At 41.1% G+C, this 14,056-nt stretch overlaps 1 protein-coding gene and 1 long non-coding RNA gene across 6 annotated transcripts in view; one reads left to right on the top strand and one right to left on the bottom strand.

The window, feature by feature from the left end:
- Positions 1-2,730, top strand: part of LOC141585569 (uncharacterized) — a 39,036-nt gene extending 36,306 nt beyond the window's left edge. Inside the window, exons 3-4 of the long non-coding RNA XR_012519100.1 lie at positions 125-277; positions 1,503-2,730. This is a non-coding gene — a long non-coding RNA (uncharacterized LOC141585569). The remainder of the gene's footprint in view (positions 1-124; positions 278-1,502) is intronic.
- Positions 1-14,056, bottom strand: part of TNIK (TRAF2 and NCK interacting kinase) — a 410,093-nt gene that overhangs the window by 69,641 nt on the left and 326,396 nt on the right. For 3 of the 5 annotated variants that reach the window (XM_003925097.4, XM_003925096.4, XM_010335831.3), the window contains 3 exons: positions 10,276-10,386; positions 9,350-9,436; positions 8,065-8,253 (listed from right to left, as the gene is read on the bottom strand). In XM_003925097.4, the coding sequence (XP_003925146.1) occupies positions 8,065-8,253; positions 9,350-9,436; positions 10,276-10,386 (387 nt within the window). The remainder of the gene's footprint in view (positions 1-8,064; positions 8,254-9,349; positions 9,437-10,275; positions 10,387-14,056) is intronic. The other 2 variants (XM_003925098.4, XM_003925099.4) reach the window with 1 other exon arrangement.

Raw genomic sequence — 14,056 nt, 5'->3', positions numbered from 1 at the left:
TATTTACAACAGAAAGATTGTCGTGGAGGGCAGTTTTAAAGAGGAATTTAGATAAACAAGATGCACACTATAAGATACAGCTTAAGATCTTAGACGACTTTAAAAATTCTGACTTTTCTTCCAGATCTACTGTGTCCTGTCCTTGATTTCCTCAGGACCAGTTTGACTGTTGTGCTTCCCAAAGCCACCAGGACAATGCAACCCTTCTCCCCACACGGATGGCCTTAATTCTCTTCTGCTGACTCACTGTCTGAGCGTTTTAAGAGCCCCCATGCAGGTGTTCAATATTCATGTCTGTTTGCATATTTTTTATGTAGCAGTTAAAAATCTTTATTCATTTTACTGTCTGATTTGACATAAAAATTTGAAAGAGCTATTTTCCCTCATCCTCCCTATCCAATTTTGATTTTTTCTAGCGGCAGACTCAATCAAATATACAAAGCAAGTCTGTTTTTAAACTCATATTAATCTCACATATTTTAACACAATAAGATGAGCTATAGAATGAAAAACAGCCCTCTTGCCTCTACTGAGAAGTAATGTGAACATTTATTCCCCCACCATGGCTGTGCAGGGTACATACAATTGGCATCTAGTTGACTTCAGTTTTGAAATCCCATGCACCAGGAGCTTACCACACACCAAATAAGATTTGCTGCAAAAAAGCCAGGAATATAAACCAGAACGTGGATACTTTGTGTGTGCATGTGTGCAAAGCATTACATCAGCAATAGTTATTTGGCTATTGCATTGAGCAAAAGAACAAAGCCATCTTTGAGATAAGACCACAAAGAAGAAAAAGTCCCACAAAGACAGCAATAGATAACTGAGATCAAGGCATGCAGTAGATCACTTTTTCAAATGCCAAACTCTTTGAAAGAAGGTTAATGTTTCTAGACCACTGGAATTGGGCAGATATTATCCATTTTCTTATTTTCAGAGTAAATCATTAATAGATAAATCACACACAGGCATCCTTCAGAGTCTGAACCCTCACTATCCAAACCAACTACTTGTCACCCAAAATTCAGGAACCAAATATATGCTGAGTGAGGAATATTTGTAATTATTAGTGTGGGCTGTAACATACACTGAAGGCTTTAAATATACATTAAGGGACAGTGTATTAAAAACAATAGTAGAAAAGTTTGCCCCCGAAAACTCTATCTTGAGCAAAGAAACCATTTTTGAGATAAAGAATTCTTTTGGTAAGTATCAGCATCAAGGCTCCAGTCAAAGCATCCCTGCTGCTAACAGGGTTACAGGCCACATGGGCCCTAAAGCTATCATTAGAAATGAACAGGGCAGAAATTAGGGTACTGGTTTTCATTGGCAATTAATGGATTTTATTAGTCATAGATGTTGCTAATGTACTTCTAGTAAAAATTTCTTATGCTTTGTATCAGTTAGTTTACATAGTAAATTCTATCTTTAGTATATTTCAGTTTACACCATTCTAAAAATATATGGCGTAATTGTTAACACTTTGAAAATTATTTCAGGAAGGCTCCAATGTACTGAAATTTCCTGGGTTGAAGTTTGTTCAAAGAAAACTGAAAATCTAAGAAAAAGGTGTAACGATGAGGCATCTCTTTACATACTTTGTCTCAAGAAAACCTAGTCCTAAAGTCTTTAGGAAGATAACGCTGCCCAAGTGTCTTTATACTGCAGCATCATCTTAAGAATTGGAGCAAAGGATCAAATCAAACATTGGAAGCGGCACTTCTAATAACAGCTTCAGAAAGACAAAGAGAAAGTCGGATAGCATATCTAAGCAGACCCTTTTCATTATTTTCGTACTAGACAAAGGCCTGTCCCTGGTTTATCACAACTTATGTCTACTAACTGAATGGGAGATGGATATGCGGGTGAGACAAAAAAAAAAAGAAAGTCTCCCTACAAACCCTCTCCCATCTAGAAGAATGATACCTGTGATTAAAAACTGGGAACAAGAAGATAGGTTTCAACGCCTGAAGGTGTTCAAAAAAGTCCGGGAACCAAGTTTCTCCTCCAACTGCCTGCTTCCAAGAAGACATAAGATGCCAGAAACACCACTAAAAAGTGTCCCAGTAACATCAGATACAGACTGTCAAGGTGCTAGAGCACCACAACAAAAGACATCTGTTATGAATGATTTCATAGAAGAAATTATCAGAAATACAGAGAATATGATTAGCACAGACTGATCAATTTCACTACAAAAGTATTTTTTTTCTTATTAAAAAATCATTTCAACATGAAAACTAAAATAACTTTGGAGAAGTTTGTATAACCTCTGCAAAAATGCTATACTGTTTACTATAGCATTACAGAGAGAAAGAAAAAATAACTGGTCTTAGAAATAAAATTCTTCTCTAGACAGATCTGTGTTGTCCATTGCATAGCACGGGGATAATGTCTGGGGCCTCTGATGTGTGTATATATATATAGGCTATATGAACATAGACAACTTAAAAATAAATTTGTTGATTACAGGATTTCCAAAACAATTTCAAAATAAATTTTTACAAAGTTAAAACAGATATAAAGGGAAACACTGTGTCAATGTCAATTGTTAAATGGTTTTTTATATTTGAAAACAATTTTAGATTATAGGAGCTCACTTTACAATAATGAATGACATCTGAGAATTTCAAAACAAAATTGGAGAAGTAATTTTTAAAATGTTGACAGCAGATATATATTTACTATGTCATATGGGTGCATTCTAATATTTTATAGTATGTAGAGTCCACGGGGTTTAGGAAGGTCTCAAAAGGCTTTACTTAAGAATTAGTACATGGTAAATTCGACACAATCATACGGGAATGCTATTTTTTCCCCCAACTGGACAAAACAGTTTGTTTTTTGTGTTTATTGGCAATGTCGGAGAAAGAGAAAGAAGCCAATAAGTATCTTTTAAGTGCTCCTTAGATACTTTGACCCTGCACTCACTAGTCACATAAAGAGCAGAGTGATATAGTTGGGCCAAACCACCCAGGCAGATGGTTACGGAGTAAGTTTGAGGACACCCCTGCTCTGGGTTACCTCTGAGCACAGGGGAGACTCTCATGCATAAGGAATGCTTAAGATGCAATCTTGTCTGACTCTAAGGGCCTGGACTATTTTCCCAGATCCACTTCTAACCAATATTTCAGAAAAAAAGCATAGATCCCAGGGTGAACGAAGCATATAACTTAAAAGCAAGGAAGCTCTTAGAAAGTTAATACAGGAAATAAAGAAGGGCTTCTCTATCACCCGGGAGAGGTGGGTGAAGAGATAGGAGATGTAAGTGAATTGGTCATATGAAATCCAGACCAAAACGAGACCAAACTCTTATTCCTTGAGAGCTACAGCAGTCTTGGAAACAAAATATGAATACATTGAATATCGTATTTCATTTGTATTTGTGTAGTATGTAACTTTAAATGGCACATGCACATTTTGCCCATGAGCTTCCTAACTGAGAGGCAGATGTACAGATGAGGAAGCTGCATCTCAGGAATGCAGGAGACACACCCCAGGTCAGGCAGCCAGGAAGCGGAAGAACTTGAACTTATACATAGTCCTATTTCCTTCCAGGTCTTTCCTATATTAAATCACAAGAGAGAGAGGCAGAAATGGAGGAAAGATACACGCCTTCTAAATGGTAGTTTGAGAACTTTAGTTATAAGCCAACTCATGTAAAAGAAAAATAAACACTTTGGTGTAGATCAGAGAAATTTGGATGGAGAAGCAGTTTTTAGATACAGTGATTTCAAAGTCCAATGATCCAATGGAAATAGAGAGATATCTTGGCCCTTATCAGATCATTGTTTGCAAAAACAAAAACAAACAAGCAAATACTCCAAGGACTGGCATATATCACAGAAAGAGAATATGATAGAGTGTTAAAAAAATTAAAATACAATCTTACACAATATTCATGTAAACAAAGCATTCTTTCACTGTTGAGCTTCGGTGCAATTTTTTTTAAGTATGTAGGATGGAAAGGGAAGGGGAGCCCACACAGTTACCGCAGGCCCAGAAAATCACATGCCATTTAAGGCGCAGGAGAAAGAAAAAGAAATTTCCATCATCCAAAAAGCAAGGAAGAAGACCTTCAAATTCTGCTGACGTTCAACAGGACAGCATACTGATGTTTTCACAGTACGTACCTGACTTCCATCCCAACTCAGAAACGTCAGATAATTTGAAAGCAGTGAGAATGCTCTCAACCTGTCTATGTGTTTATGTATTTATTTGAAACAGGGCCTCACACTGTTGCCCAGGCTGGAGTACAGTGGTGCAATCACGACTCACTGCAGTCTCAACCTCCCAGGCTCAATTCCTACCTCAGCCTTTGATGTAGCTGGGGCCACAGGCATGCACCACCATGTCCAGCAAATTTTTTATTATTTGTAGAGACGAGGTTTCATTATGTTGCCCAGGCTGGTCTGTAACAACTCCTGGGCTACCAAGGAGTCGTCTTTTGCCTCCAACAGTGCTGGGATTATAGGCATGAGCCACTGTGCCTAGCTCCAAGCTATCTTTTTAATGCAGAGATATTCATGTTCTTTTCTGGCTAAAATCTGAAAATCAAGGCCAATGTGACATTCAGGACAGAAAGAATCCTCAGTAAAAGGAGGGAGGGAAGAGCTCCACAAGATTTGCAAATGACTGAACCTTTTCATTTGCTCTACAATATCCAGCATATTAATCAGAAAGGTACTGGGAAATGCAATGATCACTTGTGTTTTACAAAGTAAAGAAACAAGAACACAGAGAACAAAGCAGTATAAGATCATCACATTGCTGATGAAAGACTGTTGATTTGGAATGAGGGACAGGACAAGTAGGTGGAAAAGTAAATAAAGAAGGAAAAAACAACTTGATGAGAAGGCATAGAGCTGAGTTAGAAAACAAACACTGGAACAGATTACAGAAGAGGTGGCAATAGGTAGAAGACAGCTGGGTGATACCTTCAGTGGCACATGGGGCAAAATAGTCCAGACCCTGTACCACAGGAGACAGTGGCATGAGCACAGAGGGTGCATTCGAAAAAAGAAAATGGCATCCTTTTATTTTACCTCCAGAGAGTTTAACCCAGGTTTTCTTATCACTTGATAGTTAAGATACCGATAAGCTATGTTCGTATCTAATGTATATTACTGCTTGGTCACTTTGAGCCCCACCTGCCTCCCTAATATGAGAAAAGACATCTGTAAATAATGCTTTACGTGAAAAGTTCATACATTGCTGATGAACAGCATTAAAAGATCAAGAATATAAAGATCCTTGCACTCATTTTTTATTCCCATTTTAAGTGGGTGTTAAAAAATGATGACTCAAACCAAGGCAGACAATTATTTGTTCTTATTTGTACATCAATTGCTCCAGCCCTAAATTTAGCACCGTCTCTCTCCCTCTATCAACTGAATGTTTCGTTTTTCCTCTAAAATACGATCACCCACTCTAAGACTTGGGAACTGTTTCATGAATAGACAATAGTTAGTTGGAAGCTGGATCATGTTAACCACACCCAGGAGCAGAGGACTAAATATGAAATCCCCAAAGAATGATCCCATATATCTCCGGAAACGCATGAAGCCCAAAGGAAGAGCACCAGATGCCAGGAAGCCAGGGACCTTGGAAGATGTCACCCACCAGAGATGGCCCGGACTTATGGTGACTGGGGAACCTCACATCGGGAGTGCTTGATGACACTGGCATGTTGTCTGCATGCTCAAAGGCTGTGTTTCCTTTACTGCTAGGAGCCCGACCAGGAAGCATGAGGGAATTAAGAGGTCTAGAAAACTGCCCGGATGACATCTGCAAAGATCTGCCTCCAGGAATCCCACGTCTCCTGAAAGCTTGGGAGCTACGAACTAGTTCTGAACAGAGAGGACAGGCCAGTAAATTTAGTGATGAGGACAAATAGCAACTGGAAAACAATGAAGTCAAGGCAGACAAGTTCAAATCAGAAGGTGCTGGGTGGAGGCTGAATGAAGGAAGTGAAAACTGCTCCGTGCTTTTCCCCCGCTTCTGGTACATTTGTGCATGAGGGAGCTGTCTCGGGGAAAGAACAAATTCTGGAATGTTTTGCACAAAATCATGATCTTTTCCAATGGGATCTGTAGGTGTCCCTCTTCTAAACTCATGCTTGGGGCCGGGAACACTGAAAGCCAAGTGGTCATGCATGAAGGAGAGGTCACTTAGCGATGCAGCATTTCTTAGAAGAGTAGAAGCACTTGTAAAGATGTGCGAGTTCATGCTCTTCCTGCCCCAAGGCCTACATGAATCTCTAAGACCCTCCTAAATTGCGGTAATGGACAACTCGGGGCTTGTCACTTTGGAGATACTGGGAGAAGACACACAAATGACCTTAGATCCTAACTCTCGAGTTGGGCTACATCCTTGAGAGCAAGATGGCTTTGGAGATCTCACTATGGTTCTCGAGACTTCCTGAGGCTTCAGTTGTTCTTCCAAACCAAGTCTAATAGGGCAAGCTGGTCCATCTTCCTTCCATGGGTGATGCTCAAACAGGAGTCTTGATCTGGAATCATTAATTCCTGCAGGTGCTACTGCCATTAGCTTTTTAGAGGCTAGTTTTTCAGTTTTCTGAATACCTGCCATGGTCAGGAGCTGTGGGTCTGGCTTAGCTGAGGATTTCAACTTGGCATGGCTAGAAAATGGTTTAACAGTAGAGGAAAGTGGGGCATCTCTGCCAGCCAAGAAGCATGTCAGCTGCTGTTTAGCAGCATAGTGATTTTGCTTAGCTGGAAGAACAGGTGGATTATTAAGGGGTCGATGCTGTACCTGGGAGTAGGATCACAAAATTGAATTATTGATCTAAGAGAAAGAGGCAGATGTTAGAGACATAGGTAAATATGGACCATGTTTACAGATATAAGGGAAAATGATAAAAAAATTCTTCATCTCACATCAAAACAGTTTTCCACACACTTAAAGTTTTAAAAGAAAAAGGTTATTTTCACAAAAAAGTACATGATCAATATAAAGGATTTAAGCAATATGTAAAGGTTCAAAAAAGGTTTTAAAAATCCATTTTTAAACTTCCTCCTCCCGTAAACCACTATCATTAACATTAGGACAACATTATGTCAAGCATTTTTCTGGACATATGTCAGAAAGGATAGAAAAATAAAAAGAAATATTTTCATAAAAATAGGATCTTATATAAGAAATCTGGTTCTAGTAATATTGTATTCTAGATAACTTGAAAAGAGCTTGAACTATCAATATCTAAAGATGCTAGATAAAAATACAAAATAACCCCCAAACATCCTTTAAATGGCTAGCTATGATCACAATAAAAAACAGGAAATCACTAGATGCCAGAAATAATGATTGAACTGAAAACCTGAGTGTTATGCACATGACTTCATACAGTGACTCCGTGGAAAGGGTGCTGAACTGGCTGGAGTTATTATTTTGTCTGTTTAATCTGTTTGGGTATTACCCTTTTTTCCTCTCATCAAAGCAGTTTTTGTTAAAATAGCTCATCATAGTGCTAAGTTCCTGAAAATCCTTTCTTAGTCCAGTAGTTAAGCAAATGAAAGAAGTATGTGTAGAAAAAACACTAATGACCTCGGATCCTGAAAGTGAATATCACCACCCCAAGTCTCAGGTCAACTGTGCATCTGTTGGTACCACAGTGAACAAAGTTATGTTAGCACAACGTTAATGATCGGGAACAGGGTGCAGGCACGGAGAGGAACTGATTCTTCCTAGAATTTTATAAATCCTTAATCACATTATTCAACAAAAAGGTCACAAAAATCTTTATGCCACAAATTCAATCGGATTAGTATCAGAAAAAGGTTTTTTTCTATCTTCTGTTATTTCCTATAAAAGTTCATTGCAACCACAAAGACATATAAGAAAAGAACCACAAATGGGGGAAGGTATCTTGCTATTTCTCTAACAGAAATAATGTTATGGTTCTTCCAAAAGCAAAGCATGTGCCTTACAATGAATTGTTTCCCAGCTTTGCAGCACTGGGTTGACTCTCCACTTGTACCAGATGAACTCATTAGAGTCAAAAGCCTGGCCAACAGGGTGAGGCTACACTTGCTTACTTACCTCCTTGGCCCATGCTGGCTTCTCACTAGGACTCATTCCTTCTTTGTAATGGTACAGTGGCTTCTTCTCCACAGGCCTCTGCTCCTGCCGCTGATGCTGAAGGGAAACTAAATAGTCTCTTTCTTGCTTTAGCTGCCTTTGCAGTCTTTCTGCTTGTCTCTGTTCTTCCAATTGTTTACGCTTATATTCCTGTCCAGATCAGGAAAGAGGAGCAAATAAAAGTCCAAATTATCACATAGAAATCACCAGCCAGTATCAGTTAAGCATGCAATGGAGGCAAAATAATGCTAAAACACAAGGGATCTTAACACTAACAGAATGACAGGAAGATGTCAGGATGTGCCACAGAAATAAGCTACTGCCTTGTGTTCGTATCTACATCAGAACGTAACATTTAATGAAAACACGGTTGCTTTAAAATGGCAATCCTTACCAAACTGCATCAGTTACCAAGTGACTTGTCCCTGATGAATTGCAAGTGACAAAGTGGCAATAATGAGGTCATGCAAATGGTCGGCATACAACTCCTAGGAGAAGTCACCCACTTCCTGGTCTCGTAATTAAACCACTCAAACATGTACAATTAAGTAAAAAACTAAATAAAAAGCCAAAAATAGTGCCTACATCATCTTTTGTGTAATAAAACTTGGACCTACAAAGGCCATTAGCAAGCTTACGTACAGGCTAAAAAATATCAGAATGCCATTAAATAAAAAGTTCAGTTTAAAAAAATGCACCAAAAAGCCTATCTGGACAACAGTGCTATGATAATACTAATAAAAAAAAGTACTGTACTTAAGTAGAGGCTGCATGAGCAAGGGACACAAAATGTTCCCATCGTAAGGGTAAAGCTAACAGTCTATAAATGAAATATGACTGTAGAGCTGGTGGGTTCTTATGGGAGAGGTGTGTTTTGCTGTGATTGTATTCCAGCATGTTGCAAATGACCTTATAAATTACTCTGCAATAAACACAGTGGGTCTCAAAAGCAGTCTGTACTTATAATAAGGCTAGATTCATACTCAAGTTTTACAAATAAATGGAGTTAATAAAGAATGCATAACAACTGTATTAAATGTATTAGGACTCAGCAAAGTCAATCATATTATGTATTACATTTCTATGAGATTTCTGAGGCCCCTGAGGCTTGGAAGATCCCCTCTTCTGGACTGGCACATTGGAAGGACACACAGACACACAGACACACACACACACACACACACACACACAAACACTTGCAAGATGAACACAGAGCAGGTCAGCTGGCTCTTGGCTGTCCCATTACCAGAAGTAGAGCTTGTTCATGCAGTAGCTGCTGCTGCAAGATCTCTAACTGTCTCTGCTCCTCCTCTAACTGTCGCCTGATGTATTCCTGGAGCGGCAGGCAGCACAGAATTCAGAGGACCAGAAAGAAAGAGAGAAACGAACCAGTAATTTCAAAGGTGACAAGAACTGCTAAGTAAAGTGTAGAAGAAAGGAAGGGAAAAAGTACCCAAATACCTCCTTACAAAGCAGGAAGGGTATGCCACACCGAAGCAAATGCATTTCAACGTAGCGAAAAGCACAAGCCCCTCTACTTGCAACAGCTGACTGAGATGGCTCCGCATTTTACTGCTACCACTTGGTTTTAATAAACCCAGCCACATGTAAAAGCTTTTCATTACAGGTTCCTCTTTTTATGGACTACCTGGAATTAACAATGCTATAAAGTTCAGAGGCTCCTGTGCAAGCAGCAGGGATAAGACAATTGTTGAATGTCATCATGCACTGTCTTTGTGATGGAACCATCCTGCAGAGTTTCACTGTGCTGTCAGAATGTGACTGGCAAAGAGAGAGGGGCCTCCATCAATGACTCAAAGTCATAAAGACCAGAGACGGCATGAGTAGAAAAGCTCTTCTGAATCAGTGAAAAGTGGGACTTGGCTGATTTTTCATGTTTCAATGCTACCTTCAAATCAGATACCCAGGGTTGGGAGAACTGGAAGCTCCAGGTATGTCAGCGAACTCTGGCTGGGTAGGAAGCAAGGCTGAATGGGTGGGCATTGCCAAAGCTGTGCATTTGATTTCTTGAATGGGTGAGCATAGTTGCTTGAGGAAGAGTAAAATCCCATGTAAACTGAGCATTCCTCAGAAAAGGTGACCCATACTCCAGAGACGGCTGGTGCTGGGGCTCCCGGGGACCATCGGCGGGGTTCCTGGTCCCAGCTGTACCTGCTCATGTTCGGCTCGCCGCCGCTCCTCCTCCCGGCGCATCTGCTCCTCATAGTGCCGGCGCTGCTCCCTCTCCTGCTGCTTCCGCAGCTCCTTCTCTCGCCTTTGTTGCTGTAGGGCAACAAGCAGACAACCGTGAAGGCAGCAGGCCCCGCTGGGAGGTGCCAGGGAGCCAGCAGGAAAAGCTGCTGAACCCCAGACACAAACTTTTAATGAGAGATGCCTAAAGGCTCCAAGGATCTTCTCCCCTGGGGTACTGGGGCGGGGGACACTGGCAGAGAGGGGGTAAGAGAGAGATTCAGTGTCATGTATAACTTCCTGCCATTTACCGTGTAAGTGGACTCTCCCCAAGAAGTTCCTGTGAAGTGCGTTCTCCCCACGGCTGGTGAGGATTTTCAAGTCAGAGGTGGGAAACACCAATGCAAACCAGGTTATTTATGACATATCATCAAGCTCTTCATGAAATTACTTCACAATGCTTAAGTCATTCAATCTTTTTGACACTATGTAACACAAAAACTTCATACAGTATGTAAAAGTCAAAGAGGTGAAGTGACACATTCAAAGCCATAAGAATAGATGGTAGAGGGAGCGTTAGGATTTCCTGACTCCCACCTAGTCCCCTACCTTTTCTCACATATCATGCTGCTTGTCTGTGTTTTCTGGAGTATCCATTATTAAGTGTTAATTTCAACTTCTTACTCAGATAAGACCCTTACGCTTGGGAGCCATCATCATCATCATCATGTCAATCATCATCCTCACCTCATGCAATGACCATGCCTCCAACAGTGGGCAGTGTGATAAACAGCTTACATGCTTTATTTCATTTTATCTCCACTAAACTAGATGTCATTATTATCCCCATTTTATCTGAGAAAACTGAGAGATGGAGAGATTAAATAATTGTTCAAGGTCACACCCAGTAAGTGGTGGGGCTTGATTTCAAAGCCAGACAGTATGACTCCAGCATCTGAGCTCAATCATTACAGAAGATCAAGAAGCCAGAGGGGTGACAGAAAGATGACAGAGTATCTTTCTTCATCATAGTCTCAGGAAAGGAGAACATTTTAGAAGTTATAACTAGGCCAAGCAGTTACAGGAGCCAGTGGTTCTTAAGTAGGGGCATTGCCATGACCCATCTCCGGAGCACGTGCAACTATGTAAGGGCATGTCAGGAGTATTTCTGCTGGTTTCAATGACTGAGGAGCACGACTGGCATTAAGCATGAGAGGCTGGTGATGCCAAATCTCCTGCAATGCACAGGAGTGCCACACATTACCCAGCATTTTCCAATATATCACAGCATTAGTGTACCTTTCGAGAGAGGCGGCAGGCCCTTTGTGTCAGATCCTGTATTGGCTTTGGGATTTCTTTTTTCTCAAATACGAAGTTCAGGGGGACATACCGGGGGCGGGGGCGCATTCCCTTGTAACATTCTCAACACGACTTCGCTGCATGGCTCAGGAAACATGAGGTATCCAGAGTAGATAAGTTGTGACTGTCTCACACTGATAAGTTAGCTCCATACAACCAAGGAGAGAGTTTTATACACAAATTCTGTGGCTCAGCCCCAGCTACACCAACCACAGATATTCAAAATGCCAAAGCAGCCCCCGTGGAAGCCTTCCTGAGGGAGCTCCCATAGCAGTCCTCTGGACCTGCTGTCTTCCAATAACCTCTGGGTCTTGGGAGATAAACTATCTCTCTTAAGACTCAATTTCTATCTCTTCCAAATCAAAAATTATTTGTCCATCTTGGATTGCAGGCAAAGGGGAGCTATTAGAGGACTTCATGCAGCCAAATAACTTGATAGGACTTGCATTTTCAAAAGGCCTCTTTAACAGCCACGGAAAGGGGCAAGACTAGATGCTGAAAAGCAGTGCGAGGCCACTCTGAGGATCTGGGCATAAAAAGATAGGACATCGATGATTCCAGCACAGGCAGACTCAGAGTCCGTGTTCACAGTCACTGCTGAGTTTGGAGACGTAGCCAAGAGGAAGAAAGACTAACAACTATACTGATTTCTGGTCATTCTCAGAGGATGAGGTCCTATTCATCAAGTCCATGGAGGTGGACACCAACTTAGAGGTAGAAATTAGAATTAGGCCAAAATAGGCAGGATTTTGTGATGATAGGTTGTAGGAGGGCAGATGAAGTTCCAGGCCCAGGGGCACACTGGATGATGGGATAGAGAAGAGCAGGAGAAGCAGGAATGGGGTGGGCACCAGCACGAGGTAAGTCCCAGACATGCGGGTATTTGTTTTACAGAATAATAATACAGGGAGATGTGAGCAGAAAACATCAGCATCGGCACCGACTGAGTGATTTGGATTGCAGACCCAAAACAGAGATATTTCCAACACTCAACCAAAGTGAATCAGTGCCAGTACAGAGAATAAAATAATTATGTGTACAGATCTGGATCCTGGCAGGAAATAGCCCTAATTTAGCTAACATTTCAAGTTTCTTACTCCAACCATCCATCTCTTTCTTAAGCAAAAGGAAATAATCAAGCCCTTTGAAGAGTTAGCTGATTTTTATGTGAAGGATTTGTACATTTTAAACCCCTTTGCCAGGAATCAATACTGTTTTATAATTACATGCCACTCAGGCCCCTGTGCAAGGTGTATACAGTATTGATTGCAACTCAAGAGTGTCTGGGCTTCCCAAGCACTCTGCAGTTTCTGAGAAAGACACTCAAAAGTAACTCATAATTAATAATGATCTCACTTGGATCAGCCGCCGCTAACACATGGAGGCATCTGCCAGGGCTTCGGTTCCTGTGGTGAGGCTGGAAAAATAAATCACTTTCCCAACCTTCTCAGGGCACCCTGCCAATTTCCAGCTGCTGTGTCTCAATGTTAATGCCACTCCTGAAAAAATGTTTGCTTTCTCTCCTTCTGTGCATGGGGCTGTTTGAGGGAGGGGATGTACAAAAACATGTCAACGCAAGACCAAGTCCCTGGCCTCAAGCAGACACCTTTACAAAGCTTTGATGACTCTTGCTAGAAGCAGCTCTCTGAGGGCAAGGCCAGTGCTTGATTTCCGCTGTACCCCAAACCCGCATACGGGGGCCTGGCACCTGGCAGGTGCACCTAAGAGTTTATTGAGCTGAAGAGAGTAAGAAACTTGAGAGACAAGATGACAACACAGGATCCTCTTAAATTTCTTTGCAGAATTTTCCCTCCGATCCATACCGGTGGTATGGCTACCTTTCCATACCTTATAGCATGGTTATTTGAGTGTGTCTTACCAACTCTGTGACGTAGATTGAAAGCTGTTTGTGGGCCAGGTCTCTGTTCCACTTGTGTTTATCTCCCGTTGTTTCCCTATCAGGCCAGCCACCACTGGTATTTGTCGTGTGGACTACTGCAAATTAGATAAGTAATGGAAGAGGGGAAAGCCCTGCAGAGCTTTGTACCAGACCTTTGCTCTTTGATGCCCTTCTCAGGTAGCTCTTGTGGGTCAGGACATTCTTTCATGTTGCACACAGACAGAACTGGAGAACTTTTTCTAAAAAGAGTCACCTACAATTGGCACTGTCGTGTACCTATTTGTCATCTTAGAGAAAGGCATGAAAAATAAAGCAAAAAAAAAAAAAAAAAAAAAAAAGGGAAGTGGAGAATCAAATAGTATTGCTAGATCTTATTCAAATTATGCATAGTGAAGATACGGGTCCTGCTATCAGAAAAGAATGGCTTCAACCAATTACTCTAAAACTGTTGGCAGATTCTCCACCTATATGGAACTGCCTAGAAGTATATTTTCATCCACGTCT

This window comes from Saimiri boliviensis, chromosome 9 (assembly GCF_048565385.1).
Source record: "Saimiri boliviensis isolate mSaiBol1 chromosome 9, mSaiBol1.pri, whole genome shotgun sequence".
Classification (NCBI taxonomy): domain Eukaryota; kingdom Metazoa; phylum Chordata; class Mammalia; order Primates; family Cebidae; genus Saimiri; species Saimiri boliviensis.
Note: the sequence above shows the minus strand (reverse complement) of the source record. Positions and strands in the feature narration are given on the sequence as shown.